The sequence below is a fragment of the Anser anser genome (genome assembly GCF_964211835.1).
Source record: "Anser anser genome assembly, chromosome: 9".
NCBI classification, from domain to species: Eukaryota; Metazoa; Chordata; class Aves; order Anseriformes; family Anatidae; genus Anser; species Anser anser.
This window is the reverse complement of record NC_139729.1, coordinates 4,695,410-4,710,596: the sequence shown is the minus strand read 5'-3', so window position 1 is coordinate 4,710,596 and position 15,187 is coordinate 4,695,410. Positions and strand designations below refer to the sequence as shown.

Here is a 15,187-nt window from a genome sequence, read left to right as displayed (position 1 = left end):
TTATTAGTATGTTCCTTGGCACCATTTTGGCCTGTGCTAGCTCACATACTCCCAGATAACTCTTAGGCACAGTTTAGGGAATAGCACTGATCAAGATCTGTTCCCAAAAAAGCATGAATGAGGTTACCTTTTTTCAGAAGGAAGAGAGTTTAGCTATACATATACAAGCTGTATATGCCACTAATTCTCATGATCAGAGAATGGGTCCTTCTTCATGTTACTTAATAATACAGGTCTACTGTTGGAGTCCTCAGGATCTTTGCACAAGGCCCACCACACACTAGTTCTGAATAGAACTGATTCTGTGCTTGTTTATTCCTTATTTTCTCTGCTAATATACTCTGCCATGCAAGTTACCATTAGCAGCTACTAATAGGCATCTGTGTTTCCCCAGTTCCTGCCTATTACTGCCCTTGATATTCCATCTCTATGTGTAAAATTGCTTCCTTACCTTTCCTTTTGCATCTTGCTTTTCTAGGTTTGTGCCATCCAGGTGAAAAATACTGGCAAGATGTATGCCTGCAAGAAACTGGATAAGAAACGGTTGAAAAAGAAAGGTGGAGAGAAGATGGCACTACTGGAGAAAGAAATCCTGGAGAAGGTCAACAGCCCTTTCATAGTCACATTAGCTTATGCCTATGAGAGCAAAAGCCATCTGTGTCTTGTCATGAGCCTCATGAATGGAGGGGATCTGAAATACCACATCTACAACGTGGGAGAAAGGGGTTTAGAAATGAACAGGGTAATCTATTACTCAGCTCAGATCACCTGTGGGATTCTGCATCTCCATTCCATCAAGATCATATACCGCGACATGAAGCCAGAAAACGTCCTCCTGGATGATAACGGTAACTGCAGACTCTCTGATCTTGGATTGGCAGTGCAAGTAAAAGAGGGAAAAAACATCACTCAGAGGGTGAGTAGAAATTTATTGCACACGGGAAGTGGGAAAGGAAGCTGTTCTATTTCTAATGTATTATGAGTCCAAGACTTAATTCCTCAGGATTTGTTCTTTGCTAAAGACCTTACGTGGTCATTTCATTCTAAGAGACAGGTGGTAAGAAGATTTGGTTAATTAAGTCTCTGGTCACTATATTAGTAAAGCAACTTCTCTTACACAAAAACAGAAGAGTCAAGTTTGTCTATTGTTTCTCATAAGATTGAGTAATAGTGTGTAGCCTGGGATTTAACCAATGAATTGTTTGTATAATGAGCAGCAATTAAAGATATGACTCCTGCTGTTTTCAGTTTTTGTTCTTAGAAGAACATGGGTTCTTCCAGATTTCCCTTAGGTAACAGCACTGATTGTATTGTGGGTGTTCAGTCGTGCTGCGCGACAAATAATCATGAACCTTCCTCCTCCTACAAATTCATTCCTGAAAAAATAAGCAGACTTGATGAGAGTTTGAAAATGTGCATGCATGTGTGTATGTGTAGGAAGAAAGAGAAAGATAACTGGTTTTTGCTGTGTGAATTTCTGTGCTGCACCTTATCTGTGCCTGTGGCCGTCTCAATCCAGTTCTGTAATAATGTCATGAGGTTTCACAAGAAAATTGTATTCATGTCCCTTAAATATGAAAAGAGCATTTTTATCCCAAAGTGTTTGAAATAGACTGGAATGTGAAGAAATGGAAACCATGCTATAGTCTGGTCTAACATCATACTTCCCAAGTCTTTAAAGTTCTGTAAAAAATCATTAGATGAGAGATGCTAGTAAAATTTTTATCATGCTTGAGGTACACACATCTTTTGATGTTGTCATGTAATACAGTAATTTGTACTCTGAAGAGTGCGTTTTCTACTGACAATTAAAAAAACGTTATGATTATTGTTAGTTCTTAGTAATAGAAAATACAGAAACTGGTGTTTTATATCATAGATTTAAAAATGAGACTGCATTGTTTCAGAGCTGAAAATACAGTTTCTCTGATAGCTAAGGCAGATTTTTAAATAGAAATTATGTGAAATGGAAATGTTGTTTTGTTTGTGAAATTAGCGTTTTGATCAGTGAGCCCAAAGTATATATAATCTATAAACCTTACTATGTTTTGCAAGTCAGATGCATGCATTTATTATGATCGGAAAAATAATTCTGTCCAAGGGCAGTTTTTGTCACTAGCAAATATGTGGCGTTTGGTAAAAGAAAAAAATGAAAGAGGATATTGATAAATGTATAACGTCTTCTATTTATTACTGTAGAATCTCAAAAGCAATAGTGGGCAATGTAGCTGTTCCTCCTTGCTTTCAATGATAATGTCATTAAGTTGCTATAATGATTTTTCTTCTGCTTCTGGTCTCTGTTTTAATAGCAGTATTCACCCTTATATGGGAGCTTTTATTGGAGTCTAAACTGCAGTGACTGTAGTATCTTATAAGGAATTTCTGTTAAACGCAGTTTTATTTTCTTCATATGAGAATTTGAAATAGGAGAAAGGCTATGATGACGTTATTTTTCGTTTTGTGTTATAATTATGAGGGAGTTGAATAATTATGAAAACTGCTACTAAAAAATATGAGCTAGATATTACTAATATTTATAGTAATGTAAGAAGCAATAAAAAGAACTTTACAACATTTGATTCATGTAATAAAAACAGTGCTGTTAAATTAACTTTTGTATACTAATCACAGTTACATTCTGACTTAAAATTGCCAGAAATTTTATATCATAGCAAGTTTTTTGCATATGACTATAAAATTCTCAGTTAAAAAGCTTAAGAGAAGATACTTGTATAGGCCTATATTTTAACACAAAAAGATTTATGGATCTAAGACAGATTTATGAAATATAATCAGTTGTACCATTTTGTGGACTCGGTTTTATAAGGGCAATTTTAGAAGCTAAAGGCAAAGATCTATTTCCCCAGACCAAATCTGTATTTTACTGTATATGTGACCGAAGTGCCTGACATCAAAGCTGATTCCAGACTTTGGATGATAGTCTGAAATGATGATTTAAGGCTAACAAATTTCAGTCAGTAATTATTAAGAAAATGCTACTGATCTACGATATAAACCCTTTTAATTTAAATTTATTTATTCATTTGCAAAGTATCTTCTGTTTTGATGGGCGGTTGTAATACCCTGAGCTTCATTCATACCTCCAGCACTTAAAAGCAGTTCTGACTTTAAAGCCTCGTAACCCTCTTTTACGAGACTTTTTTTTTTCAATATCGTGCTTAAAATACTGTTCTATTGCACTAGGAGAATGAAATCTAACTCTGCTTTAACCATATTCATGAATCATTCTGCTGCCTCAAAGTAGTTACCTAATATCACCTGTACAATACAAAACCATGGCTTAGCAGTCTAGTATGGCTGATGGTCATATGTTTTCATCTGTTCAGATAAATTTAACTTAGCCAGCCATATACATCTTAATGAAGTTTTATGATTACTTGTTAAGTAGAAGGAAGAACTAAAAAAAAAAAAAAAAAAAAAAAAGGGCGTCTATTGCGGTCTTTCTGTAAGGTGATATATTAAAAAATAAGTTGTTTTTTTTTGTCTGTTTAATGAAATCTTGTGAGTTTTAGTTGTTTGAGCTTTTTATTTCTTACTTTTAATCTTAGAAATTTCAGTAGCATCAACTTGTTTTGCTGAAGTACTGTTCCAGGGGGGAAAAAAAAAAAGTAATGTGCTTTCTGGATCATATTTTAATAGCTTATTCCCACTGAACAGATTTCTACAATGCAAGACACCCTTATATTCAATAAGACTACTTTTGTTAAGAGATTGTATTCATTCTGAGTATGGATATCCTGCTCTAGTCTCTGACACTTAAATGAAGAAGCAGAATGGTGCCTTTAAAAAAAATGGAGAAATTCCTGTTTTTTGCAGGTGAGAGCTAAATAGATGCTAAAACTAAATTAAAATAACTAATGTTTTTCAGCAGCTGTCTACAAACCTTTCTCCCGCAGTGATTCAGGTTTTTCTTCCTGAGTGCTAATCTTTTCATAATATTTCTAGTTCTTCAGTCCTTAACTGAATCTTTCTTGTAAATAAGCAAAGTAAAACAGAAGACTTGCATACCTTTAATGTATCAGCAGGAGCCAAGTAAATGGTCACATGATCTATTTTCTTCTTTCTTGATTACTCTGAAAAATAGTTAGTGACCTATGCTCTTTGTATACTGTCTGTAGAAGTTCGTATCATAATAAAAGGCATTATAAATGCAACATTAACCAGGTGCATTTATTTGGGTAAAAACCTTGTGTGGGTTTTATTTATAATTTATTCAAAGATATAAATGAGAAAACAAAGTAAGTTTTCTAGTAACTACATTTTCTTATATCTTCATTTCTGAATAGTCTTCTCTTTTACAAAGTTAAGTTGGGGAAAAATAAAAGTCTTTTAATACTTTTCTAACCTGAATCAGCAAAAATCTGAGATTTTGTCAGTATATTTTTATCTACTTGAAGAAGTCACCTGGGATTTTACAAAGATCTGAGCACCTGGCTTCAATTGAGTCCACTGTAGTTAAGTACCCAGAGAATATTTTTAGAAATCTTAAGTACATACATTTGAAATAATCCTGTTCTTCTTTGTAGGTGTCTCATAAACTTCCTTGTATTTAGTTTGTTATAGATGTCTCATAAAATGAATATACAGATGGTTCTCTGAAATTGGGACTTAACCAATCCAAGTTGATTTATAACAGCAGCACACTGTAATTCTTCATGAATTTTTCTCCTTTACATTTTTTTTTAAAGAGAGGCAAAAAGTTCAGTACTGTATGCAAGTCAGATAGATGAAATCAAATGTACTTGCTTGTAATTTACTAGATTTTCAGGGAGGCTTTGCAGAACCCTCTGAAATGCCTTGATTACATAGTTTTAAATCAGGTAATTTATGTATCTGTCTAAATACGGAGTAGACATCTGATCTTAGGTACCTGCTTAGAAAGTGTTCATGTGTTTGACTGTAACTAAGCTGGTATGAAAATACCTCTTCATCGTAATTAGTGAAACAAAGCAACAGTTTTCTGTTGTCTTTGTCCTTTTCTGTCTTTGTTATTTGCTATATATTAAGAAGTAGAAAGATCATGTAATGACTTTCATTGTTCCTTATGCAGGGTTAAATCATATATAATATGTGAATTTATCTGAACATTTTCTATACTCCATTAGAGATTTCAAAAAAACACAATATGTACATGCATTCTGAAAATTTTGTACACCTCTCATGAGTGTACAAGCCAATAAAGGCAAATTTGCTCCACTTTCAAAGCATCCAAAGATTCTTAGCATTTCCTGTATAAATACACACCATCAGTCTATCAGCTGGAGGATGCATAAATCCCCTTTGTAAATCTTGTTAGGTGATTAAATTATCACGTGGCACAAGTGGTAGGCTAGTTAGTGAGTTCCTGTTTTAGACATTTTCAAGTTTTCAGTGAAAACTTCAGTGAAACTTTAATATGTATGTGTTGTTTACCAGCCAAACATTGTATTCTTTATGCATTAAACAGTTTCTTGAATTCTAGATGGGTGACTTCGATATGGTCTTCTTACAAAGTAATGTCTGTTTATGCTGCAGAAAAAGTATTTTGCAGATTATAATTTTAAACTTACATAATTGAACAAGTATTTCTAGTATCCTGTAAGTGTTGTCACAATATATACTCTGGGGAATATTTGTGTCCTCTATATCAACTGTCTGTAAGGGCAATAAATAAAAATGCCCTACTTACCAAAACGAAAGTTTTGAAAGATTTTATTGGATACCTAGCCTTAGTTTTTTTCCTCTCTTCTCAACAGCTAAAGCAGCTAGTAGAAACATGTTCTGGCTCTCCATGTGAATGGCAACGCTACTGTCTTGAACACATATAGGCAGTTGTGAATCACTTGATACAGTATTAATCACAGTGCTTAAAAACCTGATTTAACTAAGGTGTGCTGATTTGTATTTGTGAAGTGCTAGCTGGTTTTAGAATGGAGAAATTGGAAAAAAAAAAACATATATTGGAACAGTAATGATCTTGAAAACAAAAAAATAGAGGGCAATTGAAAGTTGCTTAAAATGTTTTTTCTTCATGAAACAAACATGGATTATATGAGACTTTCTCATGATACGTACATATTCCTCTGCAATCTACCTAGAAGTGTGTATATGCACACTTAGGCAAAGTTCTTACTGACATCTCTGGAAACATAAACAAACACTTTGCCAGTGATAATAAAGTTATTCAGGAGTTCAGGAAATATCATCATGACTCTTCATATAAATATGCCTGTAGCATCTCTTCTGATGTGTTGATCATACCATGTATAAAGCTGGATTGTGTCTTAAAATTACTCCCTTTTTTATGTTGATATTCTCTTTTTTCTCGTGTTGAAACAGGCAACAAGGAGAAACTGAGAGTCTTCAAAGTTGGCTTTTGCATAGGTGAAATGTTTTGTTTAGTTATGTACTAACTTGACTACCATATGCAGGTCATCAGTGCTAATGCACATCTTCAAACCTCTAAGCTTTCTCTGGTCTGAGAAACTGTAATGTATGTAGGGTGGATATTAAGGTGTGCTTTTTTTCCAATATGAGCAGGAACATTTATTTAAGAGCTTGCTAATTGCTTATGATAGATTCTGGAACTAGTTCTTTTTGCATATGACAACAATGAGAAATCTCCATCTGTTATGCCAAGTTTCTCTACTTGAACAGTTTGACCTGGCATGCTTTTTCTTGAGGTCTCTACAACTTTTTCTCGTTGTGTAACTTGAAGTTCACTTGTGTGAGTCAAATGTTCTTGCCCTTATCCAAAGGAGGGATAGTACTTTATTTCCTGAGAATACCTATGAGAAAAGTCACAATGTTCTTCTGTGTAGTACCCTCATATCTTCAGTATATTCAGTTGTTGGGGACTCGATGCCATTTTTTTTTTCCAGAAGTCAGTGCATATGTGCTGTTTATTTTGGGAAGGGCTTTCTGCCATTAATGGGTATGGGTTTTGTGCAAGGCGACTGGTGCATTTAAGTTATGAAGTACTTTGTCGAGCCAGAAAGCTTGAATATTGAAAAAAAAAATGTGAAAAATAAAACAATAAAAATATTATTGTAGTATTTGTGAAAGTGCATTCATCTCTTCAGAGGTTTCAGGCATCCTCACAGTTTTCCTGTGCTGTGTTTTATATATTTGAAGGACATGATAATATTTTTATAGGAAAAACATGTTTTGGTTAAAATCTTACTCAAAATGTCCTTTTGCCCTCCTGTATGTTTGTTTATTATAAGATCCTATTTCTTAGGAAAACAGAAGGAAATCTATTTAGATGTTCCTGAAACTTGCAGCTTAATTTCAAGACAGTTGAGAAATGGGGAGAAGGGTTCAGACCTGTGAAATCAAAAATAACTAAGCAAGCTATTCTGCAGTTAACCTCTGGTCATTATCACATTGCATTTTTATTCGATAAGGTTCTGTAAAAATGTATTCTTCCTTTGCGCTTAGAAAAATGACAGCTCTTCATTTGCTCAGAAATAGTTACTAGTGGGACTTTGTTCTTCAAAAATTTGATAATCACAGTTGTGATGAAGTGCATCATAATGACAGGTATTTTGCATTTTTTCTGTCTGAAACGTATACTTTGCGGAATGAAAACTTATCCACTATGACTACCATGATCACTTGAGCGTGAATGGAGCAAAAATAATTTTGTGAGATCTTTCTACCTCCTGCAGTTTTGCAGGTGGCTGAAAGGATATTGTAGTCATGTAAAATGACAAGAATGCAATGTGTCCCAACCCAGTACTTAGCCTGCACAGGGCTTGCAACCTGCCAGAAACGTTTTTCTTGTCTGGAAAAAGTTACTGGGGTCCTTTAAAGACACAGCATCAGGGCTCTTTGCATGACTTTTAACCTTGTTCTTCATTCAGTTTCATCTGATGGTTAATGTGTGCTGTAGCATGTTCCATGAAAAAGCAAGAGGTAAGATTCCTTATAAAGTTCCTAGAGCTGAGTAGAAAGTTAATTAAGCTCTTAGAAGATGAAAATGCCACGTAAGTGCTAAATATTACTGTTTAGTTCCTTTGTCTTTTGTTACAAAAAATTCTTTCTGGAATGTTCTCTTTAAGTAAATCATCTAATGGGTCACTCATTGATTTAACGTTGTCAATAATGTGTATTTTATTGGATAAGAAATACAGTATTTAGCTGATGATGTAATTCTTTGAGCTGTTGATTTGACAGCTTTGCAGAAACTGTAAGCTGCAGGTTGGTGAGGGATGTAGTACTTCTACTCGTATTGGACCACACGTACAATTCCAGTTACTGTGGTGAATAGTTTCACATAACAGACGTATAGTGACGTTTTCAAGAAGACAGCTTCTAGAATACAGATACAAGCAAGTAGAAACTACAGGCTCAGTTTTGCTCCTTGTTCAAGTTGAAAATCTGCTAGTGGAAGGCAGTAGCAAGCAGGTTCAAAATACGTGGAGTGGTTCTTAACACAGTGTAGGTAGGTTGCAGGGCTCTTCTGGTAAAGATCTTGTAGAGTCTAAGAATTTATCTAGGTTCAAGGGGAGAATGGACAATTGATGGAAGAGAACGTTGTTGAGAGAACCCGTATCTGTCTCTGGAAGCCCTTGACGTGCAAACAACTGGAGGCTAGGAAAATACTAGAGGTATCAGTGTGCACGCCATCCTCTTGCGCTTGTCCCCACGCATCCAGCTTTGGCCAATTCACATACAGTTAACTGGCTGTGTGGGCCTCGGTCTGACGCAGCCAGTAGTTGTCTTCCTGGACTTATCTGTGTAAGAATAGTACCTTCAACTTTAGTCTTAATCCTGAAGTACAAGGTGGTTGAAATCCTGTGGGTTTCATGACAGGAACCGTCCAGGCCTCACCGTTTGCTCGGCTTAACCTGCAGCGGCTGTGCTGGCGTTGGGCTGCCATTACCCTTCTCACAGGAGTATGCCACGCAGTCCTGTGCCTTCAGTCATGCTGGCTCTGAACATGGAGCTTCTCTTTTATGTCCTGTTTTTGAGAAAGCCACCTACGTATTGTATTATATTAGTATGCATTTTGAAGAGCTTCATAAAATATATAGAGCTAAGAGTACATGGAAAATGTTCTCCTTTTATTAATATTGCTTATAGAATATTCAACAATCATTAAAAAATAAAACCATAAGCATCTCTGAAGTGCAGTATTGTTCCCACATTACAGATGGAAAATGTTTAGGAGAAACTGAAGAAGAAACAAAGCATTGCACAAAATCAAAAGTAAAATCATGTTACAGGAATGCTAAAGAAGCCTGGTAATTCTTGTGTACTAATTGTGTAGTTATGAGTCAGTAGCAAGTGTTGTGCGTGTCCTATGTGCTCAATCCCTATAACATCTGGTTGCTGGAACATCTATAAATGCATATTTCTTCTGATGACACTTCACCAAGATAGGGTTGTGAATGGGTTCTCCAAGGGGGATCTGAAGCAAAGATAGTTATTTATGTGTGATCACGCAGGGAGTCGTGGGGAGATGCTCTTGAGTCCAAAGTTCCAGTCATTGCCCAGTGACTGGACTAGCCTTCCTCAAGTCATTTATCTCTTTCATTTCCACAGAGCGTGGATCTAAACTGAAGAATATGCTCACTACTTCAGTATGGGACTTTGATCCCAGAGGTAGATTTAGTTTCCTTTTTTCTAATATAGCAGAAATCTGTTTTTGTCCCTTTTTGCTTTTAGCTGTAGGCTTTTTGTTAAGACAGACAGCTTTCCCCGTTAAAATGGTGTCCCTCTGTGAAAATGAAAAAACCTTCAGTGGTGAATTTTGCGTAAGCCTGTGGGATTGAGGAGCTCCTAAGCTCCTATACAGTGTGTTGTTATCTTCTCCTGGTACTCTGGGCAGTCCTCTTTGTGTTCTGAACCAGTAGCCCATCAATTTATCCAAATGTCTTTTCCCTTCTAACCAAAGTGAAGTCTTTCCCTTTGCTGAGCATTAATGGTATGCTGAGATCTTTGCTCTGTGAGTCATTTCAAGGGTACAGGTTGTGCTAATTAGATTTGACTTGATCTTCTTCTAAAATACAGTTGCCTACTCATTTGGTCAACTGGCTTGTTGCTGTGTGAACATGTGGAACTGTAGGCCTGTGTGACTGATTTAAGTTACGCTCCATTTCTCCTCACAGGGGCTCTCGGGATAAAAATGAATGTTGTAACGTGAGTGACAGAGGAAGATCCGTTGCTCTCCTCTGCATCTAGGGCCTGTTCAGTTGTGTGCAGGGAAGTTTTTGTGCGCTATTACTGCATTCCTCCAGGGTCTCTTCAGGCCCTTGCTGCAGGAGTGGAGGAACAGCTGGAGGAGAGAACAAAGCAGTCAATGGCACCCCTCGGAGGAAGGACAGACCGAGCCCCAGGAAACAGCTGATAGAGCTAAACTCAGCTTGTTTTTTTTCCTCTGTTCAACAGTTCTTGTGCCATGGCAAACAAAGGATAGACATTCTGATTTGCTTTACTGTTTGGTTTGCGATATCAATTGAGTTTGTTTTGCAGAGATCTGTGGGAAAAGCTAGAGGGATCTAAATCCAATTTCTCCCCATTTGTCTGTTCCTGTGATAAAGAAAACTCCGGACAGTTCTGTTTCTTTCTCCACTGTATTTGTTGAGAAGCTGGGATAACGATGTTGTTCAAAGTACTTTCTCTTCTCAGGGCAGTGATGTGAACAGGCTTTATGAACGTGAGTTACTCTGCGCACTGCGCTCTGCTGAGGGTAGCTGTGTGCCAAGGGCCCTTGACTGTGCTGGGAACTGAGTGCACTTAGTGCTTCTCCGGATCACATCTTGTATTATTAAAAGATTATAATTATGTGGCCTTTAGAAATTTTGTACAGAATCACATTTCGCTGAAGAGACATTTGTATCCTTTCAGATGATTCATTGCTACTATGCCCTGTCAAACCACACTCAAAGCAACAATTCCACTTAGCAGAAGTTCTTTGCTAATGTATCCAAGGACAGCATTCGGGCATTACATTTGAGGTGATTGTTGAAAACTTGTATTTTGCGTAAGAAAATGAAGAGAGAAGTAGATCATTTAACCCATTTTCAAAAGCAAGTCAATTAAAATTTATTTAACAGAAATGTAATTAATATTTTTGTATTTCAAACAGCATGTGCAAATAAGGCATTCTGCTTACCATCACAAAAGATAGTATTAGATGTAGAGCAAGCAGGAAATGGACAGTGGGGCACTGACTAAACTTGGAAAAGTTGTGTTGCTTTGCAGTGCTACACGATTTCTGCCCTCTGTGGAAAAGTTGGGGTAATATAACAGTCTTTGGCTCCTAGTGAGAGCTGAGAATAAGCTGAGAATATGCTTCTGTCTTACCTGCCTAAATAAACCTTTCTTGCATCATTGAGGCTCTTTCATGTTGCCACAGGCTCTCTTTTCCTTGAAAGATGGTATGATTTTTTAACTCTCCAAAGATACAATTAAGTCTTCATATGAAAGATACATGTTCTTCCAGTTCCAGGGGTTGAATGATTTTCTTTCTGATTTCCCTGTTCTATCTTTAAATGCTTAGGGTTTTATCATCTTTTTTTCCCAAATGAAATATTTTGCCAAGCTCCATATGTTGAAATAGGTGTAAAAGACTAAAATTTAAGCTCTTTTCTTCCTTTTTTCACATTACTGTTTTGATTAAAAAAAAAAAAAAAAATGCTGAGGATTGTATTTCTTCCCCTGCTTGCTTATGTGTTTCTTCCCACTTACACATCACTGTTGACTACTTGTGAAATGTGTTTGTATCTGTTATCAAATGATAATGTTTAGGTGGGTTTTTTGAGTCTCAGGGGTTATGAGATTAGATTAGATTCCTGTTTCTCAACCTGTTCCTTCATTATTAATCTTGGGATTAATAAGAATCTTCAGGATTGAGAGAGATTCGTTTTAAATTTAGGTTCAAGTTTTGATGAATTTTCATGAGAAAAACAGCTCATTTGGGATGGTTTGACATATCAGAGGAACAATACATGTTTCTAGACTTTTCTCAAATTGAGCTGGATCAGTGCAGTAACAGTTCAAAAGATTTCAGTGCTACTAATTGAGAATTTTAAAGTTTATTTCTCATTCACACTCTAACCCCATCCACCATCTTTTACTTCAGTCTGAAGAAAAGCTTTTGTTGATCCATCTCTGTTTTCTATTATGTTGTCATGAAGTCTTTTTGGTCTGTACTTACGGTCTTGTTTTCTCTGTTCATGAGTAATGAGTACCATGTCAAAGTATGGTTTTCTGTATGCGTGACTTACTGAAGGCTATGTGGAAGATGCATATGGAAGAGACAGATCTTACTTGCAACTGTTTCTTCTGAAGAAAAAACAATTATGGAAGAAACAAGTGGAGGAAATAGCCTGGAAGGGAACTCCCATGAGACACGTTAATGATCACAGAATGACACTCTGACTTTTCCATGTTAGAATTATCCAGTTCCCGTATGGTGATGCTAAACTGCAGCAAAGTAATGTCTTACCAAAAAGACCTTACTGTGCTGTTGTCAGGGCACATTTTGATAATGACATGACTCATCAGTTCTTCAAGGCATTAGTGCCCTAAATCAGCTCCATCTCAGTAAAACTAAGAATGCTTATTGCTTCCCAGAAAGAGAAGCTGAAAATATTCCAGAAGCCTAAGAAGTGTCTGTTCTCTAACCCAGAATGAGCTCTGTGTCCATCCTTTTGTACCAAAATTTCTCTGCTGCTTTCAGCCCCTCCTTTCCCTTCCAGGTTTCATGCTCTTCAGAGGCCGGATGGATCTGGGTTCTGCAGGCTGTGTTTGAGCACTTGCCATACAGAAAGGGGACAAAATAATCACACATGAAAATGTAGTACTGTCAGGGTATCTCTCAATATTAACTTAGAGGAACCCAGAGCAAACTGTATAAATTGCCTGAGGAAAGATACCAGCTGCTGTAGTGCCTGATATGGTTCCTTTGAACTTCTGTAGCTTTACTGAGGAGGTGTTGGTTCACTTTTAACCCTTTCTTTTGCTCTCAACCTGGCTGATATATCTATTTTTTTCTCATTTTACTTTTATTTATCAACCAAATGGTGGATTTTATTTTAGAACCCTAAAAAGCAGAAAAACTAACTGGATTTAATTTTGTGTTGTTTAGGCTTGTGTTGTAATTGATGTTGTGATGTTACCTCCTGCACGTATTGTTTCCAGTAGAGTATACGCCATGTACTGGCATGAGCTAAACTTTATAGGGAGACCTGAGTTATAAACTAAAATTCAACTGTTGAACATTTTTTTTTTCCAAACATAATTTGCCCATATAAACTCCAGTTTTTGTTACCCCTTTCTCACTCTGTTTTGCTTCAAAATGAATCCCTTATTAATCATGTTGTAGTGGCGGTAACGATGACCATCTTGAGTAAATTTGGGGGAATTGTATTTCCATTTTAAATCACAATCCTACTAATTCATTAGTCCCAGTATTTCAAACAGATATGACAGGAGTTCAAGTAACTTCTGACATAGTGATCGCTGTTATCTGAATCTGGTAAATACATGGAATAAGGCATTGCATCAGATACGTCAGGAAATACTGGGTCAGCCCAGAAAATGCTTTGATCGAAATCTCACATCCCGAGTGATGTAACTGCAGCAGAAAGCATATAGAGAGGTTGACTTGCTCTCATTCCTCCCAGGTAGATCAGCTTACTAGAGAGGCAGCAGGAACTGGTTTGAATAGTGTGGAGTCTGTCCCCCAGCTGGGAACGTGCCAGGCCCAGGCTTGGGAAGAAACAGACAAATTCCCCTCTCCAAGAGTGGTCACCACTTTTGGAGAAGGCTCGATTGTTCCTATACTTTTATTTAGAGAGCATTTTCCAGTCAAGCCATGTGAACTAGCTCTTTCACCTAAATGTAAGTAATTTACTAATTATGATTTTCTTTGGTTTACTTCATACAGTGGTTTTTCTTGGCCCTTGATGGTCATAACTTCTTGCAGAAGCCAGCAGGGAGTGCGGGTGAGAACTTCCTATCGCAGCTCAGCTACCGGCTCCACGAGAATTTTCTCACTGGCAGCAAACCCTTGTTGGAGCAGAGTTATAATCACTGAACAGGGAGGGGGCAGATGATTGTCTGATTTTTGACCTTTTTCAGTCGTTTCAAAATGATTGCTAGCTGTGTTTACAAGAAAAAGGGTAGCAACACTCTTCAGCAGGAAGAATGTTAATATGAAAGAAAAAAAGAAAGATAAAGACTAATATAAAAAGAAACCACTCTTAGGCAGAAATTGCATAGGCATTTCACCTTGAAGAGCATATTTAACACAGTTTTTCCATATGCTAAGATGTTTAAAGGCAGAAGTCCATATGCTAAAATATTGTTATACCCCGGTTTCTAGATAAAAATTATGTCAATCGTATTACTGATATTTTTGAAGAATTATAGACTAGTCTGTTTAATTTTATGTATTTCATTATTGACTTTGTATAGTAAATCTCTCTGTTCGCTATAGGCTGGGACAAATGGTTATATGGCTCCGGAAATCCTGAAGGAAGAAAATTACAGCTATCCTGTGGACTGGTTTGCTATGGGATGTAGTATTTATGAGATGATTGCTGGGCGAACACCATTCAAGGATTTCAAAGAAAAGGTCGGTAAGGATGAGGTTAAAAGAAGAACTCTGGAAGATGAGGTGAAATTTGAACATGCCAGCTTTACAGAGGAAGCAAAAGATATTTGCCGACTGTTTTTGGCTAAGAAAACAGAGGATCGTTTAGGAAGCAGGTATGCCTTACTTCTCAGACTTGAAAAGAGCCAGATGAATGCTGCAAATAATAACAATGCTGTTTTACACAAAATGAGATTAGCTCTTCACTTTCTACGGAGTATTGAATTTTCTCTTTCACTTCTAGGAAGAGAGGTGGAAGTTGTTGAAGAGAATATGGAAATAAGGAGTGTTGCAATACTGCAGTAACCATCCCCACCCCAGACTACTCACAGGAGTTCTTTTCTTGGTGTTTTGTGGGGTTAGGTTCTATGCAGATCTGGGAGATGGGAGGAGCCCCATTTCTCATCCAGTTTCTTTCCTAAAGCTAAAGGATGTTCAAGTAGATTCCCACATCTATGCTAATGCAGACTGAATGCGGAGTCTCAGCCTGTATCACTTACTGGAATGATGTGGGCAAAAATCCAGATCTGCAATATGGATTTTCTGCCCTGCAGATACCTAACTTGCAAGGCTGTGTCA

At 36.8% G+C, this 15,187-nt stretch overlaps 1 protein-coding gene across 2 annotated transcripts in view; it reads left to right on the top strand.

Moving 5' to 3' along the window:
* The window catches only part of GRK7 (G protein-coupled receptor kinase 7), a 45,812-nt gene that overhangs the window by 5,258 nt on the left and 25,367 nt on the right, over positions 1 to 15,187 (top strand). For both annotated transcript variants that reach the window (XR_014587881.1, XM_083847864.1), the window contains exons 2-3: positions 479 to 916; positions 14,453 to 14,724. Coding sequence is in view for 1 of the 2 variants with exons in the window: in XM_083847864.1 (XP_083703990.1) it covers positions 479 to 916; positions 14,453 to 14,724 (710 nt within the window). In the remaining variant the exon portion in view is untranslated. The remainder of the gene's footprint in view (positions 1 to 478; positions 917 to 14,452; positions 14,725 to 15,187) is intronic.